At 38.4% G+C, this 14652-nt stretch overlaps 1 protein-coding gene across 30 annotated transcripts in view; it reads right to left on the reverse strand.

Annotated features, from left to right (window-relative positions):
* The window catches only part of LRRFIP1 (LRR binding FLII interacting protein 1), a 164916-nt gene that overhangs the window by 62604 nt on the left and 87660 nt on the right, over positions 1-14652 (reverse strand). For 17 of the 30 annotated variants that reach the window (XM_060781761.2, XM_060781752.2, XM_060781592.2 and 14 more), the window contains 3 exons: positions 7611-7691; positions 6333-6377; positions 2146-2211 (listed from right to left, as the gene is read on the reverse strand). The exons of 11 other annotated variants lie outside the window; for them this stretch is intronic. In XM_060781761.2, coding sequence (XP_060637744.2) covers positions 2146-2211; positions 6333-6377; positions 7611-7691 — 192 coding nt within the window. The remainder of the gene's footprint in view (positions 1-2145; positions 2212-6332; positions 6378-7610; positions 7692-14652) is intronic. 2 more of the 30 variants (XM_067470546.1, XM_060781536.2) reach the window with 1 other exon arrangement.

The raw sequence follows: 14652 nt of genomic DNA on the forward strand, positions 1-14652 counted from the left end.
TCCACAACATGCGAATGTGGAGAAGAGCAAACCACTGACCACCTGCTGCAATGCACCCTGAGCCCTGCTACATGCACAATGGAGGAGCTCCTTGCGGCAACACCAGAAGCACTCCAAGTGGCCAGATACTGGTCAAAGGACATTTAATCAACTACCAAGCTTGCAAACTCTGTGTCTTTTGTATGTTTGTTTGTTCTGTCAAAAATGTAATACAACTGTTCGGTTGCCTGACACGATAAATAAATAAAGAAATAATTATTAGTCTAAAGAGGAATTCATTAGCAACAGTACCTGTTTTGCTTTATCAGCATAAAAAGCAAAAGAGAGATTGAAAGTGGGAGCTTTCAAATATTATCTCTAAATCTAAATTAATTCATATGAAAAACAGATTAGTGGTCAAGAACACTATTCTGTCTTATGGTAGTCATGATATATTATGATTCCTAAATGTCAATCATGGAAGTTAAAGACAACACAATACTTATGGTTGCCTACACATTTGCACATGTGTATACATTACTGCAGAAGGTGTAATAGCTTCCCCCACCCAGCACATAATAAATATGGTAAATAATATTAATACATGGAAAATATGCTTAAGGATTATTTTCCCTTATTGAATCCTTTCAAAATTTTGCTTATCATTATACGAACATATAGTATGTATGATCCAATGATAGTTAAGTGTTGCTCATAAACACAATCCGATATCAATTGGAAGCCATGACTGGACATAAAGTGGACAATCTTTAAGACTATACATAAAAACAGAAGGTTAACTGGGTTGATAAGAAACAATCATCAATCTTTCTATTAAAAGTATTTCAGCAAGTCCTCTGTATCTGCTTGGCTTTGGTTCCAGGACTCCTGCATACATACCAAAATCCATAGATGCTGAAGTTACAGTATATACAATGGTGTAGTAAAATGGGATCTCTCGCATAAAGGGGTAAACAATTCTTGTAAGTGCTAGTGAAATCCCAAGGATAGGGGAAATGCCAAAAATCTACAGCAGGGTGTGGCAAATATTTTCAGAATCCATGGATGCGGAACCCATCCATGCAGGGAAGTTGAATATCCAAAACTTCCATATGAATATGGAACATGAATATTAGCATTAGAGAGTTTTATTTTCACTAATTTATTTAAATAGTTAAAGATTTATATTCTGACCAATCTACTGAAAACAGATTTGGCCATCCAAGTACTAAAATTAAAATGGATGTTGCATTTCCAAAGATGTACAGAATGGAGGGGGAGGATAGACAGAGGATAAAGAGGACTATCTATCTTTAATCTACATTTCAGGTAATATTGTTTGTATATTTACAGATAAAAATACAATAGTGTTATACTAATGTTAAATAACATTAGTAGAAAATACTTTACATTGGCTGAATGCAGACTGAACACCTTTTAGCTTAAACTAAGCAAATCAGTATTTCCTGTTTACATCAGACCAAAGTGTACTAGCAATGAATGGTTTGAGTCTGCAAATACGTAGTATTGCATACCAAAGTAATTTTGGCTTGGAGCAATTGTTCAAAACCATAATTTGCCAGCTTAACTCTAGCCTGAATAAATCAAGTTACAATTATTAAAGGGGAAGAAGGATGCATGTTGTAACAACAAAAGCGTGATACTCCAGACCATCACATGGAAGTTCATTTTAATGCAGCTTTACTAGTTTGGATATAATGATCCATTAAGACCATCAAACTTTGCCCTTCCTCTTGGCACTTCCTTTACACACAAGTGTCAGCATTTTAGTCCTGTTCTGTTTGAACTAGTGCTCTCCTTTTACCTCTCAAATGGGTAACTCTGGTCTGATGCCAACTATTATCTTAAACCAGGAACAAAACATGGTTTAAAGATTCTGGTTAATAAACCAACATTAGATAAGATCTTCACTGCTTCAGACATAATGGGAATGCTATTGGGATATGCACAAGAAAAAGAGCATAGGAAGAGCATGCAGGCCAACACTTTTTGAATTGCTAAATCATAATTTCATAAACCAGATACTCATTCTGACATTTGAGACATGAAGAATATCATTAGACGTCTAAAACCTGGCAGAGAGATAGAAACAGAAGAGCAAGAAACAGAAATGAAGCCAGCATAAAACTGTGAAAACCATCTTACAGGACGTGAACTAGAAGCACTATACCGACGAGTCCCAGTGTTAAAGTTCTCATCATACAGAGATGCCTACAATTAAAAAACAGAGTCAGCACAAGATTGATAGAGTTAATCTAAAGACTTAAAATGCAGCAAGGTGCAAATTAAAGAAGTGAAGGGGATCAACGAAATAGCAACAGTTCCTTCTTAACTGTAGTGCAAACCGCATGCAATTCAAAGATGTGGAAAAGACCACATCCTCTTCGTGCTTACTTTGCAAATGGTCAGAATACATGCAAAATTAACCTGAGATTAGACTTTCTGCTTCAGGAGTGTTGCTAGGCACCTCGCACCCTAGTACAGTGGTTCTCAAACTGTGGGTCCCCAGGTGTTTTGGTCTACAACTCCAAGAAATCCCAGACAGTTTCTATCACATGCTGTTCTTGGTAATATTTGTTCAGAGGGGGTTTTGTCCATGTCTTCCTCTCAGACTAAGGTACTTTGATTTATACAAGAAAACCCCTTGGATTTCTATACTTAAGCAGAAGTTTGAACTCTGCTTTCCAGAGCCATGGTCCAACACGGAAATCATTACAACATGCTGGCTCTCAGCCACAAGTTAAGGGCACAAATTCTTTATACATACTTTCTTGAGTAGATGTCACCTCAACTGCTTATGTTCAGATGTAGATTTGTTTCTTTAAATAATGAAAATTATAACCTCCAATTTCAAAGAAAAACAGGACCAACTCTTGTCATTTCCTTGAGATATCTGATCTCATGTTGGTGGTTTCACCGTGTTCTTATTACTATAATATACCTCCATAGGGGTTTAACCTTTGGGAAAATGCCCAGTAAATTCAGCCACTCAAAATGTTGCAGGACTGGATGCTGACTGGAGAAAGTTATAAGGGTGCAAATAACTCTTGCCTCACAACAGTTTTACTGGCCACTAGTTTCCATGTATTCTTAAAAGTACAATTATGATCTATGCAGTTCTCTGTGACTTGAGTCTAGCAGACTATCTGAAGAGCTGTATTCTCGCATGTGCGTGTGCCTGTCTTGCTTTCTTCTCAGTCTACTGCTCTCACTTTTTGGTGAAGGTGTGAGAGTCGGTTTTCATGATGGTCATTCTGATGGGTATAGAACTTCCTCAAAATGTGTGAGGGGTTGTTGTAGGTTGGTATCTTCCCCTTGTTCTTCTACCAGATTTTTTTAAAGGGAGGATTAACCTAAACTTTTAATTTAATTATTTACATTTTATTCTTTTAGTTAATAATGTGAGGACTTGAGCCTCATCTTTGGAAAAATGCCAGGACATCAAGAATCAATGTAAAACATTCAAATCATTACACAAGCTCTCAGTCACAAGTTAAGAGTAGCCACCTCAACTCCTTGGTGGCAGCTACCCAACTGAGAACAAATGTTCATGATAAGGGCCCTGAGGAATCTGTTATGGTCTAGGATGGACCAATACACTCTGCTTCGTGCTATTGATATTCCACTATTGTCTTATTTGACAGTTCAACTGAAAACATTAGTTTGGATAATACAATATCAAAAAGCGCTCTTGCTGCTTTCAAAGCAATCCCACATGAGAGAAAAAAAACATAGTACTGAAGCAGAAAAATCACATCTTTTCATTTTCAAAACACTTATACAAGTGTTACAGAAGCTTACTTTAGAAGAGGCATTCCCTTTTTTATGTGATAGAAATTGAAATGCCTCTGCAAATGCGATATTTGTCAACTCAAGTTGTAACAAGTATTTATATTTTTCAGAATCTGCTCCTTAATTAACAGGAGACATATTCAGTAAATAAAGAAAAGCCATATTCCATAATCAATGAAGGGTAGAGATGTGATTTTTGCAAACTCAGCATTTCTTTTCCAAATGGTCCTTCGCTTGTCTGGATCATATGTGAAGGAAGCTGCAGAGAATCAGCAGCCATTCCCTTCCTCATTTTTGTCCTTCAACGCCTCTACTGGATCAAATTGCATGTCTATAATGTCTGTGGGACAACTTTTAGAGTAAATTAATTTGGGTTTCTGGCTTCCATTTTGGTAAATTTACAAACCATGACATTGGTATATTTTTAGTTACCCAAACTTACTGATTTCACCTTATCTATTGTTTGTTGATATCCTGTGAAAAAAATCTCTATTTTATATTGAGCTTAAAGGACTTTAAAACACACCAGAATTTATACTACCAAAGCTGAGAGTATCAGGAAATGCAATGACACGGATATGGCAGATTATTCGTAATAGAGACATTTATCTGTAGAAATTCTCTCTCTTGTGAAATTAGTTGGGTTTTTGTTTACGGTAAACTTTAGTTATAATCTGAGAAGGAAGTGAAATATAACCCACAAACATTTTGGCTTTGTTCATTGTTCCCAAGAAATGCTGCCTCTCTCCAAAAGATATTAGATGGCAGCAGTTGCTTGAGGAGGCCTGCTTCAAGTATATACGAATCTAGCAACACCCGTTTCACTCATTCATACATTTTAACACTACCAAACTGCTAATTTTTATTAACTATACAAAGTGATATTAGGTTTTAGCTGAAAAAAAATATCATTGGAACCCAAATGAAAGAAAAGTCTGCAATCTGGGAGTAAGTTCTTCGGAGAAGACATGTATAGGATTACACACAAAGGACAAATGCTGGCTAAACAATTTAAAAAAAATATTACAGACAAACTCATCTCACTGCTTGGTATGATGCCATTTTAAATCCAAATATCACACTTCTTTGTTGTTGTTTGGCAGCAAAGCTGAATAGAAAGTATTATTCAAAATTCTGCATATGAAGTTCTGTATGCAAAATTTTGTTAAAAATTCTGAGCACAAAAATTCTGTATATTCCGAAGTTACAATGGGCATTCTGAATATTAGTCAAGTACAGGTTGAGCACCCCTTATCAGGAACACTTAAATCAGACATACTCCAAGATCCAAAACTGTCTATATGGGTGAGTGGGATTGTGACAGTTCAACATAAACAAACTTTGTTTCATGCACAGAATTATTACAATATTGTATGAAATTGCCTTCAAGCTATGTGTATATGAAACGTGAATGGATTTCATGTTTAGACTTGGATCTCATTCTCAAGACATCTCATTACATACATATATGCAAATACTAGGGCTGGGCGGTTTCGTTTCGTAATTTCGTAATTCGTTAAAAATTCGTTATTTTTTTATAATGAAGTGATTTTGAACCATTCAGGAGCATCTAAAAAACGAAACGAATTTTTCAATTCGTTTCGTAATTGCTTCGTATTCGTTTCGAAATCGTTTCGAAATCGTTTCGTTATTATTTCCGCATGTCTGGGGCAAGTTTTATAGCTGTTGTTTGTTTAATCAGTGAAAAAAATATATAAATATCACACCAACAGTCAACAACAGAGGGAGAGGGAAGCTTCAGAAGTTCCCCCTGTCCCATATGGAGGTTTTTTAGCGTATTGCGCGGTCGCGTCCGCCATTAACGAATCGATTCGTATTCGCTTCGAAATCATTTCGTAATTGTTTCGTAATTTACAAAATTTCGTAAATATCGAACTTTTTTAAAGAAAAAATTCAGAATTCATTTAAATATCGAAACGCAAAAAACCCCAAAAAACGAATCGAGTTTAGAAACAAATTTTTCTGTGGTTGCCCAGCCCTAGCAAATACAGATATTCCAAAATCATAGAAAAAAATCTAAACACTTCTGATTCCAAGCATTTTGAATAAGAGATACTCAACCTGCACTATGTTTTTGTTATGGGGTGGTGGCAGTGTATAAACATGCACCGAAGCATGAAAAAGCCGGGAAAGCCCCCTTCCCTTTTTTTTTTTAATTTCTGAGAGCTCTGCAGTGATCTCTCCCAGTCTCTTCTTTTTATAACTCCATGTCAATGTAACATATAATGCAACAGCAGGAAGACAGGCATGATTTATTCCCACTAGGAAGCATTCAAAATAGTTACAGTTCCCTTGCAACAATTGTCGGGTTCTAGTGGGAGGAAAGGGAGGGCCCCAGCAAAGCCAAGCTGACAGACACACCAAAGGCAAATGTGCATTCCAGTTGCAAAGATCACACACTCAATGACACAGTCTGTGGAATGAGCTGGACTAACAAGATATTCTGGAGACACGACAGATCATGGCCAAGAGATGCGGAGCAGATTTCACACATACGGCTAAAGGGAGAGAAAACCAACCCTGTAGCTTCTGGCAGGCAGAGCATCGCTATACAACAAGGAGGGCTGGAAAAGACAAGGAGCACAGTCTGTTTTTAATATGTTTAGAAAGCAAAGGGACAAGAAAACACGAAGACCTTCTTCACAGTGCACTTCCTGGTCCAGGTAGCAGATTATTGTGGTGTAAATTGTTTAAGAAGCTGGACATTGCCATTTGAAAATTACAAATACAAGTAGAGCAACAAGCAGCAAGGACAGTACACTTAGGCATATTTCCTACAGGAAAGGAGGACATCCTTGCAAAAGCAAAACAAAACAAGTGAGCAAGCTGTAGCTATTCATTCCAGGGCATGATTTCAAAACATCTAGGTACAGGAGACAAAAACAGGGCTGGGTTTGCTCCTGCTTCAGTCACAACCACCATTCTCATTGAAAAAGAGGAGCATAGGCAATATCCATGACAAGACACCATGACAACCTATTAGGAGGCAGCTTCATGAATAATGGAACAGTGGTAAATAATGAACACCGGTGTGATTGCTGAACTATTGTCAGGGCTCAGACTACTCAGAATGCAGACTTAGCAAATCTAGCTATAAGACAAGAAAACATCCAACTGGGTTAGAAAATTAGAAATGTTGATAGAAGAAAAAATATACAAGCATTCAAACAGAACATAAGTGGTTACAGGAGGGAATGGGAAGATGATGACTCTCGCATATTATATCTAGAAGGCAGTTTAGAGGGGACCACACAGGCAAAATTCTCATCAAGCTAGAAACAGTAATTTCTACATGCAGGTAAGGGCAAATTCAACCCCAGGGAATGTTGTAAAGCTTTTAAATCAGGGTTTCTCCTTGACCACAACAAAAATGATTTCATATTCACAGTGTAGGATCCAAATGCAGTTTTCTTGTTTGCCAATGAAATACTGCTCAGCAAAGTGGATTCAGAATTATGCACATGTCAATTACAAGAAATATTCTTGCTTCGTTAGATAGCTTCAGAATGATTAAGGTGAAAAATATGAATAACTAACAAAGATTAAGAAAAGATGCACTCCAGAGTTTTTCATATCTGAAAACCATAAGAATATTTCACTTATTTCAAACACACAGGAAAATAATGAATATTAAAAAAAAACCAAAATAAACTAATGGACAGGAGCTTTTTGGAAGCCAATACAAATTAAGCGAGTCAGTCTTCCATTACAGCCTCTTAACATTCACAACTAGGGTTGCATTGCCCAGACGGAAGTAGAACATTCAACAAAAAACTGGAGGAGGAAAATTGACAGACCCGATTTCCATTTTGGGAAGAAGGTTGGGATTTGGAAGGAAAACCAGTGCTATGAAGACTAAGGTCAGAGTAGCAGGAAGCCTGCATAAATATAAAGAAAGGTTTAAAAACAAAGGGGAAAATGACATTTACTCCCAGAGTTCTCAAACAGCAAATGTATGGAATTACAAAGTACCTCAGATATTATCTTCTTTAAGTACCAGTAATGAGTGATGTTCATAAATTCTAATATGATTCCTTAAGAAAAGTGAATTCCAGGTGGAAAAGAATTTCAGAGAGAACAAAAGCAAGACAATGTTCAGATTCTACAATCATCCTATGCATTTATGATTTATGAATATCTCTGAGATATATATGAATATCTGTGAGATATAGGAATATCTGTCCTATAAAACACATCTGTATTGTGAACACTTCTTTACATTAAGGAATCTTAATCGGTCTTGACACATACTACAGTTTTTAGCCAAGGAAACACCTTTACTTTATTTGGTTCTCCATGACTTTTGAACATCTACTTCATTACAGTTTATCTATCTATTGTTTATCATAGATTTAATTCTACATAGGCCAATCTATTCTGACAGTAGATCAGTAGTTGAGGCATCCCCAGTACTACTTACCAACTCTGCTCTTTAAGTCTTTTCTTTTCCAGGCATTGGTTCATCCCTACGCTTCTAGCTGTGAGGCAGAACTAGACTGGTAAGGAAAGAGCCTTGCCTCTTCTATCTGAACACTCCTTTTGGTGGGAAGGCCAAACCAGAATACTGGGATGAGCCTGACACACCCATAACACACAGTTTAAAAGAGGGAAAAACAGAAACTGTAATTTAAAAATTGCTCCAAGGGTAGGCATACACCCTTCTCTAGTGTGCTTGTAAGAACATTTATATTGAAGGCAGAGTGGGTCTTGCATCTTATACCTGTTTTGGCCTAAAAAATAGGGAAAGCAGAATAGCTTTACAACACCTTTTGAGCAATAGCACCTGAAGCTCTGGAACACTTTACGTCTCACAATAAGCACAAGGTGCCAACATAAGACTTACCAAGAAATTGTTTCTACTTGCTGTGGTGGGTGGTAAATAGGAATTTTTAGAAAAGACACTCCTTTCTACAGTAATGATTTTATAGAGGAGGGGGGAAAACCTGTTCAGATTACACAGACATCCTCCCCCCCACCCCCAGTTCTACAATTTTTTTCTCCTCTGCTAAAATAATTTTTTGCAATGTTGCAACACAGATATTGAGTAATTAAATGTTGACAATGCTTGTTCTACTTCCACAAAACCAGTCCTACTATTTTGCATATTCCAGCTGGGACAGATTCACATTCGCTCCTAGTGTTGCCAGATCTCAGGACCTGGTCCTGAGTCTGCAAATATTATGGGTCAACTCCAGGCCAGAGATGAGGATGCAAATTCTCCAATTTTAGGACTGGGGGGAGCGGGGGGACTCAGCTTCACACAAAATGAAAGAGCTGTGAGTACCGTAACTCTCTGACACAGCTAGATGAGGACCAGCTTGCCATAAGCTTCAAAGTTTTAATTACGAGGGGTATTTTTTAAGTAAGGTCCGTTTGAACATAAGTACACAACTAAAATTTATTTCAAAAAAGTAAATTTATTTTCGGAAAGTACATACTTCACTCTATTTTTCGACATAGTTGCCAAGTTTGTTCAAACACTTATCATACCTCTGAACCAATTTTAAAATACCCTCTTCATAAAAACTTGCCGCCTGCTCCGATAACCAAGAGTTCACTGTAATCAAAGAAGGGCGACTGGAGCGGTCCTCATCATGGATGTTGTCACGGCCATTTTTGAATTGTCGTACCCACTTATGCACTTTGCTTTCACTCATAACAGTATCACCATACACTTCACAAATCTGTCAATGAATTTCTGCAGCAGGCAGGTTCCTTGCTGACAAAAACCGTATCACTGAGTGAACCTCACATGCGGGGTGAGTTGATAGTCTTAAACATTTTAAAAGCACCTAACAGAACCGAGACAGGTTAGCTACAGAGCGGAAACTGAGCACAGTTGTTCCCGAGGCATGCCGGTACACGATGCATGTGCTCGTTGCGGTATGCGCGCGAACTACTAGTGTCTACAACAAAACGGACCTTACTTTAAAAATACCTGTATCTGTCACTTCAACTTGCTGATTCCCCAGTTGATCTATGGATTTATTTTGCACAAGGCTTGAAATATATGTTGAAAGCTCCCTAGCCACAGACAGCTTATCATTGCCTGAAATTGTTCTAAATGTACTTCAAAGCAGTTGTCATTTTCAATAGACAGAGGAAAACGGGATTATTTGGGGGGTTTTGCAGTTGAAATGCTTTGGATTGGTGTTCAAAATGTCTTCATATGATGTGATAATTCAAATTTGATTCTGCAGTGAATTTGTGAACAATGATGGTTGATTGTGGGCAAATTGAGAGCATAACTTTGATTGATTCACTTCCCCATCCCCAAACTGCTTTCCACCCTACTTTCATTGAGCAGCCTCTGGCTGCCAAGACATAACTTTCATCCCTTGCCCGTTCAATTCCTTTGCAGGTAATCAGAAGCAATGATAGGGATTTTTCTTCTTAATTAAGCATTCCCTTTTGCTAATCAAAGTATACCTACCCTTTGAAAAATACACAAAATAGAAAAAGCCCTGTAATCGCAAAATGCATCTTTGAAAAATAGTTTTAATATCCCTAGGAATTGTGTTTGTGAACTGTGGAAATACAGAACTATTAACTATGGAACTACAGGCTTCAATCACAAAACCAAAGCTCAATTTTTAATGTTCTGAACTCTTGCACTTAAACAATTCTTCCATTTAAAAAATTGGGGGGGGGGGGGGGACAAACAGGGGCAACACACAGGTTGGAAAGAGTTGCATCCCAGCAGTTATGCTAAGTTAATAACACTTTCAGCTTCGTAAACGCACTTGTTAAATGCCTTTGTGCTATCTAGGTGTTCTCCAGCCTCAAACAAGACATACCTATGACTCCAGAACTTGTTTTTAAATCTTGTGCAATAATGTCCTCAATTATATTCCTCATTCCCTCTAAGCTGTTATAGTGCCAGAGCTCATCCTCTACTCTATTCTGCATTCACTTTCTGCCTAAAAGCACATTGTTTAAATATTTCTTATCCCATCTCCCTAAACAAGTGAGAAGCAAAAATCTCTTAATTCCACCTTTTGCTGGAAAAAGCCCCTTTGGCTAAATTGTCTGCCTTGAGCTGGCAATCCTACTCATTACAGTTCCAAGAATTATCCATAGTTTCCTTACTTACTGTTGGCAATGTTTGTGCAAAACAGCAAATATTATTATTGAAATCAAACAAGTATTTCAAGGCTTTCTTGATAAACTATTGGCTCTCTCAATCTTGTCCACAGGGGACAGGCACTATCTTCATGACTGTATTTTGACTAATGGGGAAATCTTTAACCTCTTATCTGGGAAGTCTGTCTTTGCCTCTGTTGGCGTGGAGCTCCTACACCCGGTACCAACTGCTTCTGGCTGCCGCGAGTAGCCCTTACCATACAGAGACCTTTGTAGACTTCTAGGGGAAAAGAAGGTGTTCAGGTTTCAGTGATGGCTGGCTGAAGCGCTGTGGGACTGGATTCCCTCAGCAAAGGAGCTGTAAGGCTGAAAAATCCTCAGCAAAGAGCTGTGCTGAGACTGTATCTCCCTGGCCAAGCTATGGGGCTATATCTCCCCGGCCATGCTGTAAACGACGAAGCTTTCTACAGGAGCTCTTGGTTTTGTGTCCTGTATGAAAGACTTCTCTGTGTGGACTGACCCAAAATGGCTCCTATTCCCTCTAAACCCAAAAGGGGGGCGGGACTAGGGAACCTAATGATAATTGACAGGTCATAGATCCAATAAATGCAAATTAAGGGAAGCCAGCTAGCTGCAAATGCACAGAACTCCAAAATACATGCAACACTCAACAAATGGAAAGGGAGGTTGGAGCTCCTGGTACGGCCGTACCAAACCATACTTCTTGTGCTACTTGACATTGCTCTTCCTCACCCCACTCTTCTTTTTGTACTTTGCATGTGAGTATGTGCATAAATATTCCACTAGTTGATCACATAATTAATCTAGCAAGAGGACTTTCGCCCATGAAATCTTGTACCACAATGTTTTCGTTCCACCTTAAACTTTAACAAGAATTTGATGAATAGTCCTGATACTGGTTATTAATAAAGTGTATGTCTTTGTAAGTAGCTGAGAAATATGCATAAAATGTACTTCTCTCACAAACAAAATTTCATTAGAATTACATTTCTAATAACCCTACTAGGTTTTCTATTTTTAAATGAATTGCACATGTCTTTGTATGTAACCACTGGTTTGTTACAAGAGAGATGCAGTGTATTAGGAGACAGAAAATGTAGGAATAGGAAAACAACTAAAGCAGCAATCAAAATGTTACATGGAAGCTATTTCTTAAGGAGAATGTTAGAGTTTATTTGTCCAGAGGTACACTATATGAAACCTGTGAAAAGAGCTACATGCAGCTGAGATTATGAAAAATTCAGTCAATTCTACAATATATTTGTGAAATTCATATCATAAAGTTGTTAAGAGTGCATCTATTTTTCATATATAGGCAATACAATAATAATGGCTAAAGAAAAGTATTCATTTCCTGTTGTCTCATAGGAGCTGTCTTCATAGACCTGTCAGCAGCCTATGATACTGTGATCCACTGCCTCCTCCTCAGAAAAATGTATAATATCACAAAGGACTACCACCTCACCCGCCTCATTGGAAACCTGCAACAAAACAGGAGCTTTTTTGTTGAGTTCCCCCTACCGGGGGAGGGAAGAAAAACTGCGAGATTGTAAAACTTGTAAAAAAAAAACTTTCGTAATTATTTTTCAATAATGAGGAAATTGTTTTGATTCTTAATTACTCCTCACACTATTCCTGCATGGCTCGATATTGGTTCGAAGATAATTTAAATACAAATTCTTAACGACTTTAGAAACTAACGAACACGATCAACCAAGTCTAGTAAATACACATAACAGTTTTTGTGAAGCTACCATTACTATGAAAACTATCAAGGAGGTTAAATATAATACAGATGTGGGGGGGGGGGGGAATAAAATACAAATTTCTGTAATAAAATCTGTATGGCTCAGTGAAAGCGTTTAGAATGTTATCTAAGAATGCCAAAACCTAGTTCATATCCCTCACAAAGCTCCTTTGACAATGCTGGGCCATGAAACTACTGTAACTCAAAATCAGTGCACATGTCAGATCTAGTAGCTTTTCAGTTCTCAAACTCATAATGTTCCCTGACTTCATTCCTGTAAATATTAACATTTTCATAATTTAAAGAGAGTGATTACAATTTATAATGACTAATTTTAAATTCCTCTGCCTACAAGTTCTGAATGACTAGACATTCAAAGTGCATCATTTTTAGAACACACTAAAATGCTGATGGAGGAAAGCGAAGACTGGGACCAGTAGAAAAAGCAAGTATATGAACAGCAAATCACAGGAGGATATATAATGAGAGGATATGTTGTGAGGTGCAGGGCAGAAAAGATCATGTCACACCTACTAATTTACCATTTTGCATTTTGGTGGTGCACATGTACCATAATTCAAATGTAACGTAAGAACTCACAACTTTAGGGTGAATCTATAATTGTTAGACTCATTGCCTGATGACCAAATAAGCAAACAGGGGACATTAGCCCATCACTTATCACCATGATGGCGAACCTAAGACACGTGTGTCAGCACTGACACGCGTAGCCATTTTCGATGACACATGGTCAAATGCGGCCGCATACAGAGAAGATGGGGCCACATCCTAAGAAGGACATTTCGTCCTCGGCCTCTACACCAACATTTTTTCTATAATGCCGAGATATATGGCATTATAGAAAAAGCAGGTAAGTTAAATAATTAGTTTTAGGTTTATTAAATACAGTTATATATTACAATAATATATTTTTGTTATTAAACTATAAATATCATGAAATTATGGGGGTTTTTTCTCTAAGTGACACTCCACCCGAGTTATGCTCTTTTTTTGGCAAGTACTGATACACCAAGCTCAAAAAGTTGCCCATCATTGGCTTATCATAAACTCTCACCCTAATTTATGTCATGCTGTTGTTACCCCAATAAATTAGGGATTGGGAAGAGAACCACAAATGATGCCCTAAGCTGCTTGGAGGAGATGTAGAAAAGAAATAGAAAAGAGGAAGAGAAGAGATCTTTCTGCAAGATAACCCTCGGGGATTACAATATTATGCAGGATATCTCTGCCTAGGCTGCTGTCTTCCCTAAAGGTATTGAAGTGTAAGGACAAACAACCTCAAAAGTGTGAGTATGCCCCATCCTTTCTGACTCACCAGCCAATCCCTATGAAGAGTCAACCGCCTTGAGTTGCCAATTGAGACTCAACTCATTCTGAGGATGGAGGGCCGGCCGGACTCCATACCCGAAAATTTCCATCAGTGCGTTGAGGCAGTTACTGGATGGTTGCGTGCCAGTAGGTTGAGGGTGAATCCAGCGAAGACGGAGATCCTTTGGCGAGGCCGTCCGGGTGAGAGGGAGATCCAGCTGCCTACCCTGGATGGCGAGACGCTACGTCCGTCATCTTCTGTAAAAAGTCTTGGTGTCTTATTGGACCCTCTGCTGACAATGGAGGCCCAGATCTCTGCTGTGAGCAGATCTCCGTTTTTCCATCTATGTCAGGCTAGGCGACAGGCTCCCTACCTATCTAGGAACGACCTGGCTACAGTGATCTAGGCGACGGTCATCTCGAGGCTTGACTACTGTAAAGCCCTCTACATTGGCCTTCCTTTTTCAGTGATCCGGAAACTGAAGCTGGTGCAAAATGCGGCAGCTCGTCTTCTCGCCGGGGTGCCAGCGAGGTGTCGTATCACCCCAATTCTACAACAGCTGCACTGGCTTCCGATTGAGTACCGGATCACTTTCAAGGTGCTGGTATGAACCTTTAAGGCCTTATATGGTCTGGGGCCAGCGTACCTGAGGGCCCGC

Source organism: Anolis sagrei, chromosome 1 (genome assembly GCF_037176765.1).
Source record: "Anolis sagrei isolate rAnoSag1 chromosome 1, rAnoSag1.mat, whole genome shotgun sequence".
NCBI lineage: Eukaryota > Metazoa > Chordata > Lepidosauria > Squamata > Dactyloidae > Anolis > Anolis sagrei.